The sequence below is a fragment of the Pyrgilauda ruficollis genome, unplaced genomic scaffold (genome assembly GCF_017590135.1).
Source record: "Pyrgilauda ruficollis isolate IOZ18807 unplaced genomic scaffold, ASM1759013v1 scaffold146, whole genome shotgun sequence".
Lineage (NCBI taxonomy): Eukaryota > Metazoa > Chordata > Aves > Passeriformes > Passeridae > Pyrgilauda > Pyrgilauda ruficollis.
Window position 1 is genome coordinate 958,824 of NW_024513210.1, and position 13,739 is coordinate 972,562.

Consider the following 13,739-nt stretch of genomic DNA (forward strand, 5'->3'; position numbering starts at 1 on the left):
TACAGTGGATGAAAGGGCATTTGCACCTTGATCTCTTCTGGGACTATTAAAAGGCATTTTGGGAAATTTGCCAGAGACGGAAACTGGTCTAAATTAATTTCTAGTCGTAGCAGAATCACTTTGATGACCCTTTGCTATTTCAGGCTTTTAATTTACTTCTTTGGTTCTATTTCTGATTTAAATTTCAATCTTTGAGCAGTGCCTAATGAACTTGTATTGGTCACTTTTTTGTTCCTACCATTCTTGCAGTCAAGAGCATCTAGGAACCTAAGAATAGCTGTAGGAGCTCAAACACTTCCTAACTTGGCAGAAAAAGCTTCTGATAAATTTCTTTTTCTTCTATTTGTATCCTCCAGTCACATGAGGTCACTGTATGGTATCATTATTAACACTTTAATAAAATAGTGGTTTTATTTCTTTTCAACATCAGTGTTTCAAAAAAATTACTTGGCTTTGAAAATTGTTTGTGACTGGGGAAATGCTGATGCTTTTTAAAAAAACTGGAAGGACATGAATTTTTAAATCTCTTCTAAAATTCTAGAATGAGAAGACTGATAAAAACCAACTTTTTTCAGAAACTGTGCTGGAAAATTTGTATCGTCGAAAGGAAAAGCATTTTACCAGATAATTTCTGTCTATGTGTCCAGACAGTTTTAATGACTGTTAATCCCAATTGTTAAATGAGATATCTTCTTGTAGGACTTCTGATGCAGACTGTTTACTATTTGGACATGGCTGCATACCATGAAAACATGTTAGACCAAAACAAAATTGAATTTATATTCTAAATCATAACTGCTGCCTTGTACACACCCAAGTAGTTGTGCACATGCCCCTGTGCAGGGCCACATTCCCTAGAAAAACCTGACATAACTGGAAACTTGTGCCCCAAAAAGAGGGGGTATGTGTTCATTCAGGCCCAGGTCTCCAAGTCCACCCCAAATTAAACACTTATTCATAATTTATAAAAATACATATCAATGAAGCAGCGTTTTGACACGTCCTACAAACTGGTGAATGTTACTGAATTCAGTGCAGCTTTGCCAACAGACACCAGGTGAGAATCTTTACCAGTCTTCTAGACAGTGGTGACCTTCAGCAGCAGATGGCCAAACAACCTTTTTATGGAGTCATTCTGCACCTACCATACCATGATAAACTGAACAGAGGCAGAGAAACACTTCACCCTCCTGTCCACACAAAGGCTGTCTACAGGATGAGGTTTTTGCATTTATTGCAAGACTCTCTGGTTTATTCAGTCTGGTAAACAATGCCTTAAGGGAATGGAGTTATTCCTTTAAATATCTGCTCACCAAGGCAAGTTAGAGTTTCACATCTGGGTTGTTAGAGACAACTCACATAATCAGTATGTGTGTTTTTATAGCTTGGAAAAAATGGTAGTTTTGTTTTTAGGCTCTGGGGCAAGATTTGTTGTGTTTTGGATTTGGGGAAAACTAGGATGCAGAGCTGCTGTTTCTCTCTGAGCTGATAACTCTCTGTCTAATCTGAGAAACTTGACACAGGATTTAGATATAGCTGGTGAGGGACATAAATTCACAGGTCGTAATTCCTGCTGAGCTCTAAGATTGATATCCATTGTGAAATTCTGCCTCTGTTTCCACAGAATTCCTATAAGCAGTTGTGCTTTCCCCATCCTGCTCACATCCCCCAAAATTACAATCATTTTTATCACTGAAATTCAAATGTGGTGGTACATTAAACCTTCCTGTACCATCTAATCAGCAGCACTGATAGACAGATAGCAACAGAAATTAAATTAAAAGAAATACAGATTACCTGTAGAAAATCCCATCTTCTTGTGGCACTTTGTAAATTCAATATTAAAATAGGTGACCAAGGCATGAATGTAATCATTCCGTTGAATTTGGAGGCAGAATGCAGAAGTAAATTCCAATTCTTCAGTCTTCACTGTATAAATATCTACTTCCTGTTTTGAGGAGAAAGAAATGCCATTTACACGCAGATGTCTGTGACTCTCAGGTAAGTGTTAAATGAGGTACTTTAGTATTTTGTTTAATGATCAGACACAAAGATGACTGGCAGCCTTTTAAGACTGTAAGAAATCAGTGGCATATTCTAATATACCAAATCATGAGCAGATGAGGCAGTTATCTGACTAAGCTGAGAGAGAGGACACTCACTGTGTTCTTGGGAATGGTGGCGGGGGGCTGTAGGAGCTGGGGAAAATCAGGGTAAAAAAGGTGCTCTGATAAATACAGGTAGATGTTGAAATGGAGATGTAGGTCCAGTTCAAAGACCTTTTATCATCAGGGACTGTTAGCATGAGGAAAGATGCCAGAGTTGGGGTTTTAATAAAAATGAATTTATTGTTTTTCCATCTCTGGAAAGGAAAGTGATTTGACAGTGTCAAGCAGTCAAAACATTTGAGGCACAAGAGGGGCCTGCTTTTTGATGGTGATGCTTTCTAGTCCTGTATCAGGTAACTGATTCCAAACAGTGAGCACAGGGATCTTGCTCTTGAACAAGACAGAAACAAATTATGTCAATTGTACTATGGCTTGATTGCAGTAGTTGGAAGGGATGTTGTAGTGTTCAGGATTGCTTATTTCCATCAATATTTAGATCTCACTGTTCAAGGCTTAAACTGTGTTTTTCGGATGGGTCTGATTTTCCCAGCTAGGTACTGCTTTCATGTAGGTTGTTTCCAAAAGTTGTAGTGATGATAGGGAGGATGGTAAGTCTGAAGTACTATTCTAATTCTGTAGGAAGTGTTTCCTGTGCACTTTGTGGTACTTTCATAGCTCATTCTCATTGCTCTGATACCCTTATTTCTCATGTGTACAGGGAAACAGAATTTTTGGAGGCAGAAATCCAAATTTTCTCTACCAGCTGAAGTCAGGAATTGTGTCTCTGACCTCACCAGCATTTCTTAAGATTTGCACTGCAGGAATGGAGAGCAGGGTCTAGACTGCCCATCAGAGGGCTCTAAATTTTAGCTTCTTTTAGGGCACATTAGAGGGCTCTTGTAGAAATTGTCTTCTGTAATCTAAGGTAGGACTGCAAAAAGAGACTTAGAAAGATGCAGCCATATTTCAGTTACTGAGGTCTTTGCATGACCACATGTGTGTTTCTGAGACTTGGAAGATTTATGGAGCTGATTTAAGCAAGCCATAGCTTTGGCTTGTCTGGTTAACAATATTGTTCAAGAACGACTTAACCATAATGAAAATTATTCTACTGCATTGCAACGACACCCTGAGGCACTAGTGTTTATCCTATGTGACCTATGCATATAACTGGTCATTTAAAGCTCTGATAACCTTAAAATGTTTTTTTGTTTTTCCCCCTCAAAAGAGGATAAGAAAAAAGCATGGTAGGAAAGAGAACTTCTGAGGTCTCCTGGCAGAGTTCCATAGCAGCCTGCAAAATTTGCTTTGCCAAGCTAAACTGGACTGGTGGGTGATAGCTGCAGACTTCTGTAATTTTTGGTGTCTTTTTAGTGATCTCACTGTGGGGAAATTGGGACTTAAGTCTAGTGGTGAGGCACATAAAAGGGAGCTAGCTCCCTCTCTCTGAGCTGTGTTGGCTGTGCAGGGTAAAGTGGAATCAAAAGAACTAGGAAATATTTTCATTAGAGAAGTCAGTAGAAATTTCTCAAAAATATTAAACAGATATCCTGAATAAACCATTGGTCAGTTTTTCAGTCCTTTTTTTAAGGACAGAAACATAGCTTTTTTACAACGCAAAGTAGGAGACAGAAGTGGGGTGGTTTTTTATCAATTAATATAATTCTGAGAATGGCCAAGTCTGGTTTTGGTGATCTCCTTGAATTGTACTCTGGCAACCATATATTCTTATATAAAATGGCAACACTCATTACAGCTAACTGCACAGGAGACAAATGATAGAAATTGGAGTTAAGGTTGCTTCTAGAGTGCCATGATACCTCTTCCCTGATCTCCTTCCCAGACAGTCAGGTTACTCAGCTAGGACTTTGTGAGCATGGAAATAAGCTAAACATGCAAATCTCAGTGGATGTCCAGGTTTGGTGGAGTTTTTTCATTTGTTTCTTTGTTTGTTTTTTTGTTTTTTGATCAGAGAAGAAAACACAACTGTTTTACTAAGTATGAAACAAACTTTTCCATATTTTTGGGCAGTGTTCCTGGAAGCAGTAGGCCCAGCAGGACACTTGTACATTTATTCCTGAGTTCACTCATTTATTCTGGTGGTTTGAAGATGCTTTGTTCTCACTACTCTCCCTGGTTGATTTGCTGTGGAAGTTAAACACAGGACTCGTATTTGGCAGGAAAATTCCTGTGTCCCTCAGGTGTATTTAAGAGATCATGCAAAAGAGAATGGCTCTCACAGCAGAGAGGATGCTGCATTCCCTGCATGCACCACCCCTAGTGCACCTGTGGTCCAGTGCCTAAAGTTCCTTAAAGCATTCAGGACTTGGGTTACATCCAGTTTCTGAGGAGTAAAAAAGAGGAAATTTTACACAAGTCTCCAGCATGTCAGATAAGTGCCATGGCTACACAGCATGCACAGTTGATGTCTTATTTTGCTGATTTTGTAGAACCATTCAGAGCATCTAAATTGGGAATTGAAATAACTGCAGAAGCCCAAGACTCTGACTGGTCTCTGAGGAATGTTTCTAGTGACTGGTCCATCTACTGACTAATGTAGAGAGAACCCAGACTCATCTGGTAGGCACCCTAAATTAGCTGGCTTTGGGTTGAATACAACCCTAAAAATCCCTCTGTGAATCTAATATGAACAAGCTGTGCTATCCAAAAGTGCCGTAATAAAACATTTGAATAATTAAACATTATGGCTTTGTTTATTCTCAAATGTTTTCTTAGGCTAATATTATTCTCTGAATTCACAAATATTTCCAGGAGGAAAGAAACACATTTTATATAAATAAACCATGTGCAAAAGTAAATTAAATTTAAAAATATGTAACTACATAGTCTGTTTTTCTTGCTTTCATATCTTGAACATAAATCTCCCTCCTTCATGCTTTTCATTGACAGTTTTCTCTTTGCTTAGTGATCAGTTTGTGAGATTAGTGACTGATTCTGGAATGGAGGGTGGTTTGTGCTTGTGTACTTATTACCTGCTTTGCTCTCCTGGTGCCTCTACATGGTACAGCACCATTCAGTTTATGGACAAAAGATGTCAAAACTAAATATAAAACCTGAATAGAAACACTTTGAAAACTGTTGTCTGTCATCTTAAACCAAATTACTTTCAAAGACCTTCTAAATAAAGCGTTGGATTTGCACTTCAATTAAGAGCGTGCAGCTTTTTATTCCACATCAGCCAACCCATTTTGCTCCCTGATCTCTTTCTCTCTGGACATATTTCATGGAGTCTAAATAGCTGTTTCTTTTGTGTGTGCTGCAATTTTAAATTGCTCTGGTTGAGGCTGTTTTCAGGCACAGCCATCTTGTGTTCCCCTCAGTGCAGATGGACTGTGCATGCATATGTGCTCATGCAGAGTCTCTGCTTCTGTTCCTTTTTGCTGTTTTCAGTAAAGGTTTTCCAGACTGGAGGCATGGCTTTCCCTTTTGCATATGGGAATAGTTAATGCTGTGTTTTTCACTGGCAAAAAGTGAAAGGGGAAAGACAGAACTGATTCTTTGGGATAAATGAGCTCTTGGATTCATGGACCTGGTACTACCACTACTATTGATGCAGAGAGCCTTGTTCAGGACAGTTGTCCCACATGAGGATTCCTTCACGTGAAGGGAATTTTAGAGCTTTCAAATGTTCCTGCAGGCAGTTCCTTCATTGTTAACATGACCTTGTGAACAGGGTTTAGTGACCTTTCTGTTTCACGCAGAGCAGGGTACCAGTTAAACTCTGGGTGCAGATGTTGGGGCTGAGAGAGAATTCTTTATAAGGCTGAGAATTAGGAAGTTAGAGAAATAAATTGAGTTCAAATTCTGATCACATGTTCTGCAGTTAATTATTTCATCATCAATTCAGAACTGATGTTTCAGACTTTTTTACTGCAAACAGAATAATTTACCCCTTCTCCTCAGCAGCACTCAATCAGTAATTTCCAACCTCTATTTACTAAAAGGCAGGGCAATTCAAATTGATATCTAAATATACCATGTCTGTCTTCATCCAGTATTTGCACATGTAAAATTTGTAAGAATCTTGAGTTACAGCCTGCAGATGTAACCAGATGAGTAGAGACACAAGGAGCATCTTGCTTTTGGGAATTCCATAAGAAATCAAGGTATCAATGTTCATGCTCAGGTCATATGACAGTATTGAGCATGTGAAACATGCAAGAACTGGCAAGTCTAAAACTGCACAATTTTCCTTCATAGTGTGGCAGCATTCTGCAATGATGGCTTCCGCAGCTGCTTCAAAGCATGCAAAGACAGCAGCAAAACACAAGCAGCAGGTCTCAAAAGAACCCTGCAGTTAGGTGTAAACAGTCACAATGAGGTATATTCAGAATTACCAAACCTTTATTAAGCAGGCGTTGGTCACCACTTGCTTTGGATCTACTATGTCCACCAAGGGCTCCTTCATGGCCACATCCCTAATACAGGTCATGTCAAAGCCGTACACATTCTCCCACCCTGTCGGTGCAAATGGATTTGTCAAGGTTAGCAGCAGTAATAGAAAATATTTTCTGCTTCTCAAAGCATTTTTCTTTTGAAAGAATTTCTATCATCCCCTTTCAGATGTCCTTTAAAATTTGCAGATGTCCCCTTCAGCTTTTTGCTCCCTGCCCCAGCTGTCTATGTCATTGCTATTTTACAGATAATGCAATTGTGGCAGAATAAGTGCTCAATGTACATCTTTGAACAAATGACCCTTATTTTTTGGTGTCTCCAAAACTGGTTTATATGAGATTTGTCAATGATTTTTGTGGCTTTAGACGCTTGTGATTGTTGCCCAAAATCATCTGATGTCAGGCTGAGTTTTGGGGCTTTTTTGTTGTTGGGTTGTTTGGTTTTTTTTCCTCATAGATTGCCACTCAATTGGCAGTTTACATGCTCTTTTGATTATTTAAGTAGTTTTAGTTTCAGCAAGTGAATTACTGGCATGAGTAGGATTGCAGGTGTGTTTCAATAGCTGGGACTCCAAGTTTTAATCTGTGCATACATCATGACAGAAAAGCAAAAGGTTCACTTTTAAAAGATTTAGAAGTCATGCCAATCCTCTGTATTTGAATTGTTCTTCTGATTGTTCCAAAAGATGCTTCTTATCATGTTGAGGATTTTTTGCACAAAATGAAAACATTGAAAAATGGAGAAGTACAATGGCTTTGCTTTTAAGTTTGCTTAGCAAAGTGAAAACAAGAACCTTCAAACAAGTGAAATCTTAGTCTTTCAGAGCATGTAAATCAAGGTCCATTCAGTGCTTCATCTCAAAATCTAAACTAAATACCATGAGTGTTTACATAAATGTCTTGAACAAAAACCAAAGCAAACAGATAAACACATTTGTGAGCACGTTTGAAATGTCTCATTTTTTCAGAGCATAGCATTTGAGCTACTGGGGTTTCCAGAGGAATATGATGGAAAATGTCACGTGATATAAAAATCTGCATATTCCTAAACTGGAAAAACACGGACATGAGTGATTCTGTGATATCTCTTTACTAACTCTTTATTGGTTTGTGAGTTTCTCAACATTTCAGGGGAGCTGAAACTGTTGTTTCAGGGTTCACTTCAAAAGTGAAATCTTAGTCTTTCGGAGCATGTAAATCAAGGTCCATTCAGTGCTTCATCTCAAAATCTAAACTAAATACCATGAGTGTTTACATAAATGTCTTGAACAAAAACCAAAGCAAACAGATAAACACATTTGTGAGCACGTTTGAAATGTCTCATTTTTTCAGAGCATAGCATTTGAGCTACTGGGGTTTCCAGAGGAATATGATGGAAAATGTCACGTGATATAAAAATCTGCATATTCCTAAATTGGAAAAACACGGACATGAGTGATTCTGTGATATCTCTTTACTAACTCTTTATTGGTTTGTGAGTTTCTCAACATTTCAGGGGAGCTGAAACTTTTGTTTCAGGCATCATGAGCATGTGAGAACTTCAGATTATATTTTAAAAAGTAATATATTTTTATGTGATTACTCAGAAAAGATTAACTAGGAAGCCCTGAAGAAACAACTTATTAATTTTTTTATTTATTATTGGGACCTCCATAATTTACTGCACCTCAGCCCACATGGGATACCTTTGAAATATATGGGCCAATCTGTCTTAGGCAGAGAGCTGTCACAGGACGTAAAAAATAAAATTATATGTTTTATATTTTGCAGTAAATCAGAGTAATTGATGGTAGTAGTACTCTGTGGCATTAATCTTCAGTTAGAAAAATCAGAAGTTGGATTTTTTTAGAAACCTCATATTGCATTATTTCTTTATCAATATAACGGTTCTTGAAAGCCCTTTAAATGCTGAGGCCCACATCTCGTATGAAGGCAAGGCTCTATCCTCCTTAAGGGAGAAAAAGATGAAAAATTGAAATGTAAGGAAACACTATCAAGGATTTATAAATGGAAAGGAGAGACAAGATGGTGGTGCAGATTGTGAGATGGAAATAAGTGAGGACAGAGGTAAAGGTAAGGGGGGGGAAGAGAAATCAGAGGTGATATCAGAAAATAAAGTGTCTTAGAGGAAAACAACATTTTAGAAGAGGAAAAAATTACTTTGTACATTTTTTCAAATGGCTCAAAATGAAACAATTTGAAAACAGATGTATTGTCTGTGAGAAAAGAAAAAGACTTAAGGTCTAGAAATGAAGGAGTTCAAAAGCAAAATGAAAGATTTTAGCCCAAAATGGCTCTGATTTCTTTACAGAATGGATGCCTCATACATCCATTTGAATCTGTACATTTTGTAAGGAGTTTAACTGTCAAGGTCATCACACAGCTGAGGAGAAAATCTAGGCTGTGCTTGAAGGGGAGATATAATCCTTCCTGGCACCTACAGAGACTTCTTGTCACCACCCCACTGCACTGGGCTCGCTTTTGACCCAGAACAGCAGTTTTGACCAACTGGCAGTTCTGTGTATTAGCACTGAATTTCATTACAGAAACACCAAGACTTCTTTTTTGGGAGGAGGTGAGAGTCAAGGAATGAGGAGTTAGGCATTTTTATTTAAAGGTTGTCTGAACCCACTAATTTAACCCAAATTTTCACATGTGTCTTTGGTTAATAAATTTGCTTAGGGATTTTGTGGTTCTTTTTTTTTTTTTCATAATGGAAAATACCTTTAAGTGAAACTGCCCAGCTCTGAAAAATAAATAAAATTTAAAAATGCTGAAAGGAAAAGAAGAATAAAATAATGTAAAACTTGTTCATTTGATCACAGCAGGAGCCTGGACTAGATCACTTGTAGATGTCACTAACAGCACCAGTTATTTAATGATACTTCAAAGAAACTCTCCCAACATTTTAAAAGCAAAGGAAATGTCAATTTTATGCATCTATGAAGTATGAAAAAAAAAACCAAATTAGAACTCTTTTTTAACATATAAGTAAAATTTAAATTTCTGATCCTTATTTTTAATTGAAAAATTCTCACATAAAATGTTTTTAAAAAGCTATACGTGTTGTGGGTTTTTTCTTTTTGACAGGCCATCATGAAGATATAATTTTTTTCTAGGTTTATTTCTTCACATGTACAATTAATTTGCATCTTACTGCTTTTATGTTTTTGTTATGTTAAAAACAAAAATAAAAGACCTGAATGGCAAAAGAATATTACTGGGTTTTGAGGCTGTTATGATGGATTATATATTTATCAAAACAACAACAAAACTAAATCTCCTTTAATCCACATTTTAAATATAGCTAGAGGTATTAATATAACTCTAGACAAAGTCTTCATCAATTTATACATGCATCTCTCCTTTGTGCACTTTAAATTATTGCAAATTTCCTGAATTTATCAGCAGACCAACATTTTCTCAGAGCTCACATCCATACTGGAATTCTGGCCTGCAAAGGGGTCACAGTAGGCTACTGGAAATGAAAGATTTTAGGGAAATAACCACAGAAAAGTGTTACTGGCAGGTGCTTACTCACAGTGAATTTTGAAGTCCTTGTACTGTCTGTCTTCAATTGCTACCACGTACAAAGCAGCTCGGTCTGGAAACATTAGCCCTCCAGGTTTCTGTTGATGAATTGTGGGGAAATGGATCTCGTAATCTATTCACCTGACAAAGACATCACATTTTGAACTGCACATACAAAAACCAGACAAGCACCCCTTGCATGCCTTTATTGTTTTCCTTCAGATTTGCACACCAGCTTTAACCTCGCAGCCTGCGGCAATGTCATTAGACAGTGTCTAGGCAAACTTGGCCGGCCAGCACTTAATCAAAAGCAAAGCTCTTTCACTGAGGTTCCCTTTGTTATCTCCTCGTTAAAGCCTCAGAAACGGCACTTGGAGATGCGACTGTGTCTCGTTATGGCGACAGTAGGGAAGGGAAAGCTTGTAGTCAGAAAATAAATGGAGACTGCTCCAGCAAGGAGCACGACATGCAGAGCACCTACCAGCCACTTGTCTCGTGCGAAGATGACTGTGTTTAACATTGACTCATAGAACAGACAGTAACCCATCCACTCGCTGATGATGATGTCTACTTGATCCACAGGTAATTCAACTTCTTCCACTTTACCTTTAAATATTGTGATTACTGAAAAGAGAATCCAAAGAAATACGTTTCACATAATAAAAGACCCGACTAAGATCCTTACTGGTGAATGTCAGGCTGACCTTTTCAATCTGATTCTCTTCTTGAGTGCCTGTCCATAAGGCATGACTCCACGTGACTCAACGCACTTCACGCTTTTTAAAAACTATGCAGAGTACATATAATAAATAGCATTTTTAGTAACAGTATAAAAGGAAAAAATACCAACCCAAAAGCCAAACAAAAAACCCCACCATGTCTAAAAATAACAGAAAAACAGGTCTTACCTGGTTACCTGCATGATCTCATTCTAAAATGCCCTTTGGAATTTGACAGATTTCCAAATCATTGAAAGATCTAGCAAAGAATCCACTTAGAAGCATTTAAAAATCCCTGCAGGTTTACACACTAATATTTGAATGTTGGGCCATATTTAGTTCAATTGTAACAGATAATTTTGTTTTAGGACCACTACACAAGTCACCAATCATTCCTGCTTTGAAAAAAAAATCCTATTTACAAATGCATTTTCAGCTTGTGCTAAATTATTTTCAGCATGTGTTTCTCTCATGTTTATATTGTTTGTTGCAGTGGATAGAGTGCCATGGTTCTGGATTCTTCCTTGAAAAGGTAACAAATGCACTAGAAATTTAGGAATAAGGTGAATATTCTACTTTCCATTACTAATTGATAAGATTACTCCACTACTCTTAATTAATGGTAATTTTTAATGATAATGATAATGAGTTTTTATTGATGGTCAACATTCAGTTTCAGAAAAAGGAAGGTAATTTAATTTAATTTAGCTAGAACTAGATTAGCTGGCTGAGTGTGGAAGTGTGGGTTGAGTGATTTTTAGAACTCAGCCCAGGGAAAAGGATGTTTTGTCTTTCCCAAATACATGCAGTACTAGTATTACTCTAACCAGATGTGGCCACTTTATTTGCATAGCAAATTTTTAGTCCAGACTGGCCCCCTAAGAAATTGGGAACACTCTGACTCAGACTGGTACCACAAAGTATCAGCTGATAAGAGCAACCTGACTGGAAAATAGCAGAGTTCTCTTTGCCATTATTTAAACTAATTTCTTTCACAGTTAGTAATTCAACAGTTCATCTCCTGTTATACTGTATACTGAAGACTCTTCATGTCTACAAGCTCCAGCCATGAGTTCTCTCAGTTCTCTTTTCTCTCAAGAACTTCCACTGTCCCAATTCTTTTGGAGTGAATTTCAGCACTGCTGACAGCAGCCAGAGTGACGCACCTGACTGTGAAGCCCCCTGTTTACAGCCAGAACAGTCACAGTGTAAGCAGCAGCAGCAGCACTGGTTCCTCCCACCTCCCTTCACTTCCTAAGGCATCATGTGGGGACAGTTCATGCTGTCCCCAGAGGTATTGCATGTCACTGTTCTGGAAGCAGTGGGTTTTCCCTTGTTCAGCCTCTTTCGCTGACTCTGCATTGCTCAAAACATTTAGGGGTGGGGGGTGGGGGGGAAAGGAAAATTTCCATGAGCAACAAGATCCTTTGGCTCAGTACCTGGCTGCATTAAAATAGAACTGAATGTGGATCAGTGTGGAGTGTGAAGGAGTAAATGTTGGTTCAGGTGTGCAGTTTGCAGACCAAACTGCAGTCAGACAGACTGCTGAGCCTCGGCTGCCAAGTCTCCTCCCAAAGGGAGGGGGCTCTGCTCCTGCCCACAGTTTCCCAGTACTTTCTCCTTGTAGAAACAGGAAGAAAAAGCAGAGACATAAACATTCTGACCCTCTGGAGAATACTGGAACCTTCTAATTTATTCTGACAATGGTCCCTTCACACACAACTCCTGCTGCTGGAAATCCAAACGCAAATTGATTTGCGGTGCGCTATTTGTGTCTCTAGCCAATGAAAGCCATGCTGGGAACACACAGCCTCTGCATCCAAGGTTAAGGACAACCACAGAGGTCACACCTCACTGCTTTAGTGCCTTATCCCTACTATGGAAAGAGTATTTTCTTTGCTTCCTTTTGCTGCTTTGCTTCCTTCTTTTCCTGAGCCAAGTGTTGCACACGCTGGCTGGCCCCTGGTATCCCACGTCAGCGCTGTTTCACACCACAACACTTGAATGCCCGTGATGTACAATAAATATTCCTTGCAGAGAGCTCGGGGTTAGTCACAAACTGCCAGTGACAGCAATAAAAATCAGAGCAGATCTGAAGCAGCACAGAAAGCCACTCCTGCGCCTGTGCGGGCAGAGCATCAGCGCGGCCACTGCTGAAAGCGCGGGCGCTTGGTACAGCCCAGCCGTGACCTGCTCTGCAGCAAAGGCAAGCTCTTCACAAAAAAACACTTTTAAACAGGAGCTGTCTCACGGCCTCAGTTAAAAAAAGACTGACTTTTTAGGTTGTTACTAAGATATCTTGAGTGCTGTGATTTGGAGGAGGACGGAAGACAAGAAATAGAACTTGCTGGGGATTATTTTGTGCTAAGGGTTTTCAGTAGCTTGGGGATACTCCTAGTTTTTGTTGGGTTTTTTTTTTTTTTTTTTTTTTTTTTTTAATTTAGAGTTTCCACATACTTGGAAATTTCATCAGCTTTCTATTCCAGCAAAAAAGAAGTTTTATGTTATATTTTTATTTTAGGATTCAACCAGTTTTATTTGTGTTTTGATAAGGTTTTGAAAAAAGTATTTTCTTGAAGTGGGGAGTCAGAAAACTTGGTGAAAAATTTTTGCTTTAAACCTCATTTCAATTTGAATGTTAGTACGTGTGTTTGTATTTCTATTCTGTCTAAGACAGAAGGTGGAATTCTAATGGCACAATTAATTTGATAAGTTCAGTTCTAATATAGGGTCTTCCTTCTGCTTTGCTAAACTAAACTTCCCATTGATCAGTTCTAGTTCCGTTTTTGTCTCTGATAAATACAGAATTGACAGTAATTCCTGCGAGGAATTGTTGTAGTGCCTAGAAAGAGGTGTTTAGTTTTGTATTTCATAAGTAAATTCTGCAAAACTACCATTTAAATGGAAAACACACAACATAAATTAATCAGAACAAGCAAAACTGTTATCTTCTCTTTTTCCTGAAA

At 38.3% G+C, this 13,739-nt stretch overlaps 1 protein-coding gene across 1 annotated transcript in view; it reads right to left on the reverse strand.

The window, feature by feature from the left end:
• The window catches only part of PRMT8 (protein arginine methyltransferase 8), a 55,026-nt gene that overhangs the window by 2,486 nt on the left and 38,801 nt on the right, over positions 1–13,739 (reverse strand). The window contains exons 5-8 of the mRNA XM_041460612.1: positions 10,536–10,678; positions 10,065–10,152; positions 6,472–6,587; positions 1,798–1,948 (exon numbers count right to left, since the gene is read on the reverse strand). Of these exons, the coding sequence (XP_041316546.1) occupies positions 1,798–1,948; positions 6,472–6,587; positions 10,065–10,152; positions 10,536–10,678 (498 nt within the window). The remainder of the gene's footprint in view (positions 1–1,797; positions 1,949–6,471; positions 6,588–10,064; positions 10,153–10,535; positions 10,679–13,739) is intronic.